Source organism: Chiloscyllium plagiosum, chromosome 23, assembly GCF_004010195.1.
Source record: "Chiloscyllium plagiosum isolate BGI_BamShark_2017 chromosome 23, ASM401019v2, whole genome shotgun sequence".
In the NCBI taxonomy this organism is placed as follows: Eukaryota; Metazoa; Chordata; class Chondrichthyes; order Orectolobiformes; family Hemiscylliidae; genus Chiloscyllium; species Chiloscyllium plagiosum.
Window position 1 is genome coordinate 49,382,525 of NC_057732.1, and position 6,430 is coordinate 49,388,954.

General features: G+C 41.4%; 1 protein-coding gene and 1 long non-coding RNA gene across 4 annotated transcripts in view; one reads left to right on the plus strand and one right to left on the minus strand.

Annotated features, from left to right (window-relative positions):
- Nucleotides 1–6,430, plus strand: part of sfmbt2 (Scm like with four mbt domains 2) — a 217,983-nt gene that overhangs the window by 168,504 nt on the left and 43,049 nt on the right. For all 3 annotated transcript variants that reach the window (XM_043714122.1, XM_043714123.1, XM_043714124.1), the window contains one exon: nt 2,757–2,818. In XM_043714122.1, the coding sequence (XP_043570057.1) occupies nt 2,757–2,818 (62 nt within the window). The remainder of the gene's footprint in view (nt 1–2,756; nt 2,819–6,430) is intronic.
- LOC122561853 overlaps nt 1–6,430 on the minus strand; it is a 54,769-nt gene that overhangs the window by 12,105 nt on the left and 36,234 nt on the right. The window lies entirely within an intron of this gene.

The window sequence follows — 6,430 nt, forward strand, 5'->3', positions numbered from 1 at the left end:
CTGTACAGCCGCAACATGACCTCCCAACTCTTGTACTCAATACTCTGACCAATAAAGGAAAGCATACCAAACGCCTTCTTCACTATCCTATCTACCTGCGACTCCACTTTCAAGGAGCTATGTACCTGCACTCTAAGGTCTCTTTGTTCAGCAACACTCCCTAGGACCTTACCATTAAGTGCATAAGTCCTGCTAAGATTTGCTTTCTCAAAATGCAGCACCTCGCATTTATCTGAATTCAACTCCCATCTGCCATTCCTCAGCCCATTGGCCCAGAATTTTATTGAGGACGTAGCAAGCAGGACAGATAAAGAGGAAGCGGTAGAAATAACATATTGAATTTTCAGAAGACATTTGCTGCAAAGAACAGTACAGCACAGGAACAGGCCCTTTGGCCCATCGGGCCAGCTCCAACATGTGACACCTTTTTAAACTAAAACCTGTTTGCTTCTACACAGTATTCCCTATTCCCTGACTATTCATATATCTGTCAAGATGCCACATTTTAGGCTGATTAATAACATGAGAGCCCATGGTGATGAAGTAGTATATTAGCAGAGATAAAGCATTGTCTAATTAATTGAAGACAGAGTTGGTATAAGGGGGTCATCTTCAAGATGGAAAGCTGTAACAAGTAGGGTGCCACAGGGATCAGTGCTGGAGCCATAATTATATAATATATTAATTACTTGATTGAGGAAAGTGAATATACTATAGCCAGGTTTTCTGATGACAGAAAAGTATGGTTAGGTCCTGGACCGCTTCTATCGCCGCTCCCGTACCACCCGACAGCTGGAGGAAGAACATCTCATCTTCTGCCTCTGGACCCTCGAACCCCACGGCATCAATGCGGATTTCACCAGTTTCCTCATTTCTCCTTCCCGTTCCCCCCCCCCCCATCCCAGCTCCAACCTTCCAACTCAGCACCGTCCTCATAACCTGTCCCATCTGTCCATCTTTCTTCCCACCTATCTGCACCACCCTCCCTCTGACCTATCACCATTACACCCACCTCCATACACCTGTTGCACTCTCAGCTACCTTCCCTCCAACCCCATCCTCCTCCTATTTATCTCCCTACGCCCGAGGCTCCCAGCCTCATTCCTGATAAAAGGCTTTTGCCCAAAACGTTGCTTTTCCTGCTCCTCGGATGTTGCCTGACTTGCTGTGCTTTTCCTGCACCACACTCTTGATTCTAATCTCCAGCATCTGCAGTACTCATTTTCACCCTAAAAAGGTTGTTTCTCCTTGTGGGAGAGTAGAGAATCAGAGGGCATACTTTCCGAATAAGGGCTTGCACGTTTAAAACAGAGATTAAGAATTTCTTCTCTGAGGGTAGTGAATCTGTGGAATTCTTCACCGCATAAAGCTTTTAAGGCTGGGCGATTAAGTATAGTGAAGGGTGAGAGACAGATTTCAAATCAATAAGGGAATCGAGGGATCTGGGGGAAAAGGCAGGAAAGTAGAGTTGAGGACTACCAGATTTGAATGGTCGAGCAGACTCAAGCTGAATGGCCTGTTTCTACTCTAATATCTTATGGCCTTTTGAGAACAAGTTTGGAAAATGTGTACATCAGGTGAGACGTGCATTAAGTTAGACTGATGTTTCAAATTACCAGTGGTAATCCTCGTTTAGGTTCACATGTAAATTAGGTGAATATTAGAGAGATGCTTTGGCTCATGGGAGGAGAAAAGAAATTGATTTACTGAGGTAAAAGAAAACATTACAAAATAGAAAGGCTAAAGACTATAGAAAGCAGTAGCACTGTAGTGAAGAATAGAGGACTCTTTTTTTTTTTTACTGCCCAGTCTAGCTATATGAGCAGCACCAAATGTCCCAGTTCTTTTTAGAATGCATATGTGTTAAAATTTAGAAAGACAATCTTAAGAAAAAGATTGTTTGAAAAATCAGGGTTTAAAGGCAGTTTTTTTGGAAGTCCTAACTGATGTAAATCTGTATAAATTTTCAACATAATAATCCTCCAAATCCCTGGATTAAAAGAAATTGCAGGAGGTATACTCGTAGATCTGTAATGAAAACAACTACCAAAAATAATAAACTGCTGAGGAGTCTTGCTTTCTGATGTCCTCATGATATAATAAGGAAGCTGTTTTATGCCTCCCCGACAATTATTTGAGAAGGCCATGAAGCTGTCCAACACCACACTATCCCTAAGGCAACCATTTGTCTGAAAAATCTCTAATGAACTTCAATTTGGAAATATAAAGATGACTGTTCAATACCAAGAAATAACTCAGTTTATTGAATTAATCAAAAACAATTACTATTTGATTCAGACTGGCAGAATTTGCCAGTGTAACAATTCACTCTGTGTCTAGCAACTCAGTTAAGAATAAGCTGTATGTAAAGTTTTGTGAAAGAGTGATTAGTTTTTGGATAGTTTGAGTAAAAGTCTGAGTTGAGTTTGGGTAGTTTCATGATTGCAATAAATTGTACATTTTGGATTCTGACATGCCACATTTATAGATTTTATGTTAGATTTGAATTTTAAGCTTTTACTAAATTTTTGGAACAAACACAACATCTTTAGATATCATTTGGTTGAGGAATATATTGTAATTTTAGGCTAACCCACCCAGTGGGAAACTGATTGCGTTGGATCAATATGCTCAGTAAGTCACCGCACAATATCTAGTCTGAGCTAATAAACAGTATAACTTGTTTTATTCTTGGGCTGTAGCAATACTTCCAAACTTGCAGTTCTGAACTTTACTTGTTTTGTTTTTAATGACAGACTTCATGCCATACCTGTGGAACCCGTCCCTCATGAGTCTTGCCCGATAACAACAGAAGCTGGTAAGTTACTAAATTAAAAGATTTGAATAAATAACATCCAGTGGTCTGATTGCATAAGAATCGAAGTTGGTTGGAGTGATTAAAGGTCTAATTTTAATCTAACTTGTCCAGTGGGAACTGGGCAGTTTCAGGTCAAACATCAGTTTTACATCCTGCCTGATCTCATTCCTAGCAGATAGGGCACGTCTCAATTACACCTCAACAGTCAAAATAAAATATCCACACCAATGCTGTAAGCTTACAACTGAGGACAAATTAGGAAAGTTCATGTTCAACAATCTAGAGATAAAAAAGTTGACTATAATAAGGCAACCCCAGAAATTTCAAAGTAAAGCAGTTGGTAGGAAAATCAAATACGAATACAAGTTTGTTAAAAGTAAATGTGAACTTAGTGAAAAAGACTGAAAAATATTATCTTATCAGGTCATCTTAAATGCAATTATGCTAGGCTGGGATCATTGGTGTACTATAATGTAAGTTCAGTGAGTTAAAAAACCATTTCTTATCCTTGAATTCTTTTCCATGGGTTAAATTGCCAATTTCATCCCTTTAATTGGGCGGCATGGTGGCTCAGTGGTTAGCACTGCTGCCTCACAGCACCAGGGACTCGGCTTCGATTCCAGCCTCAGGTGATTGTCTGTCTGTGTGGAGTTTGTTCATTCTCTGTTTGTCTGCGTGGGTTTCCTCCAGGTTCTCCAGTTTCCTCCCACAGTCCAAAGATGTGCAGGTTAGGTGGATTGGCCATACTAAATTGCCCTAATGTTCAGGTAGGTGTATTAGTTAGAGATAAAAACAAATGTAGAGTAATAGGCGAATGGGTCTGGGTGAGTGACTCGCCAGAGGGTCAGTGTGGACTTATTGGGCCAAAAGTTCTGTTTCCATGCTGTAGGGATTCTATGATGATCTTCTATGATGAATTGCTTGCTAGGAAGGTTAGATTGAGACTACCTCCAGTATTAACTCTTGAGTATTTATATGTCCCTAGCTGTGCTGCTTGTCAAACTGATTGTGCAATCCTGACCCAGTTACCAATTGTAAGTCAGAGGACAGGCAATTAAAATAATGCATTGTTCTCACCAGCAATAATTCCACTGCCTAAGATGTTTACATGATCCTCCTAAGTGTGAGACAGGCACCCTTTGGTACTTCCAGGTCCTTCAAATCTGCAGGTTGGGCTCTGATGTTAGACAATAGGTGCAGGAGTAGGCCATTCTGCCCTTCGAGCCTGCACCACCATTCAATATGATCATGGCTGATCATCCTTAATCAGTATCCTGTTCCTGCCTTATCTCCATAACCCTTGATTCCACAATCCTTGAGAGCTCTATCCAAATTTTTCTTAAATTAATCCAGAGACTGGGCCTCCACTGCCCTCTGGGGCAGAGCATTCCACACAGCCACCACTCTCTGGGTGAAGAAGTTTCTCCTCATCTCTGTCCTAAATGGTCTACCCCGTATTTTTAAGCTGTGTCCTCTGGTTCGGCACTCACCCATCAGCGGAAACATGTTTCCTGCTTCCAGAGTGTCCAATCCTTTAATAATCTTATGTCTCAATCAGGTCCCCTCTCAGTCTTCTAAACTCAAGGGAATACAAGCCCAATCGCTCCAGTCTCTCAGTGTAAAGTAATCCCGCCATTCCAGAAATTGACCTCGTGAACCTACGCTGCACTCCCTGAATAGCCAGAATGTCTTTCCTCAAATTTGGAGACCTGAACTGCACACAGTACTCCAGGTGTGGTCTCACCAGGGCCCTGTACAGCTGCAGAAGAACTTCTTTGCTTCTATACTCTATCCCTCTTGTTATGAAAGCCTTCTTCAGTACCTGCTGTACCTGCATGCTTACCTTCATTGACTGGTGTACAAGAACATCCAGATCTCTTTGTACTGCCCCTTTACCTAAATTGATTCCATTTAGGTAGTAATCTGCCTTCCTGTTCTTGCCACCAAAGTGGATAACCATACATTTATCCACATTAAACTGCATCTGCCATGCATCTGACCATTCACCTAACTTGTCCAGGTTATTCTGTAATCTCCTAACATCCTCATCACATTTCACCCTGCCACCCAGCCTAGTATCATCAGCAAATTTGCTAATGCTATTAATGTTATTGCTAATACCATCTTCTATATCATTAACATATATTGTAAAAAGCTGCGGTCCCAGTACTGATCCCTGCGGTACCCCACTGGTCACTGCCTGCCATTCCGAAATGGAGCCGTTTATCACTACTCTTTGTTTCCTGTCAGCCAATCAACTTTCAATCCAAGTTAGTACTTTGCCCCCAATACCATGCGCCCTAATTTTGCTCACTAACCTCCTAAGTGGGACTTTATCAAAAGCTTTCTGAAAGTTCAAGTACACTACATCGACTGGATCTCCCTCATCCATCTTCAGAGTTACATCCTCAAAAAATTCCAGAAGATTAGTCAAGCATGATTTCCCCTTCATAAATCCATGCTGACTCTGACCTATCCTATTACTACTATCTAGATGTCGTAATTTCATCCTTTATAATAGACTCCAGCATCTCCAAATAGACTCCAAATAATCACCCAACGCATCCACGATTTCTCGAGCCACCTCCTTCAGTACCCTGGGATGTAGACCATCAGGCCCCGGGGACTTATCAACTTTCAGACCTAACAGTCTCTCCAACACCAATTCCTGGCAAATATATATTCCCTTAAGTTCAGGTCCTTCAGCCACTGTTACCTCAGGGAGATTGCTTGTGTCTTCCCCAGTGAACACAGATCTGAAATACCAATTCAATTCTTCTGCCATTTCTTTGTTCCTCGCAATATATTCACCCTGTTTCTGTCTTCAAGTGCCCAATTTTAGTCTTAACCATTTTTTTGCCTTTTACATACCTAAAAAAAACTTTTACTCTCCTCCTTTATATTATTGGCCAGTTTACCTTCGTACCTCATTTTTTCTCTGCGTATTTCCTTCTTAGTAATCCTCTGTTGTTCTTTAAAAGCTTCCCAGTCCTCCGTTTTCCCACTTATCTTTGCTATGTTATACTTTTTCTCTTATAACTTTATATGTTTCTTAATTCCCTCGTCAGCCATGGCCACCCATGCCTCCTCCTAGGATCTTTCTTCCTTTTTGGAATGAACTGATCCTGCAACTTCTGCATTATACTCGGAAATATCTGTCATTGTTCCTCCACTGTCATCCCTGCTAAGGTTTTGCACCATTGAACTTTGGCCAGTCTGTCCTTACAATAGCACGTGTAGCCTTGAATATTCATTTCCCAGGCCCTGTCCACTTGAAGCCACGTCTCAGTTATCCCCACAATATCATATCTGCCAATTTCCAAAAGAGCCTCAAGCTCCTCCATCTTATTTCTAATGCTTCGTGCATTCATGTATAGTATTTTTAATTTGTTATTGCCCTCACCCTTCCCATCAACCCCTATTTCACTCAACCTTACATCATGATCCCTTTCTGAGTTTTCTGCCTCATTGATACAGTTGTCTTTCTTGACTTCCCTTGTTCTAACTTTCCCTCCAATTTCCTTCTTAATCATCCAGTTTGTCCCCTCCCCCCCGCTACTTAGTTTAAATGTAGCGGTGTTGCAGTAGAAAACCTGCCTGCCAGAATACTGG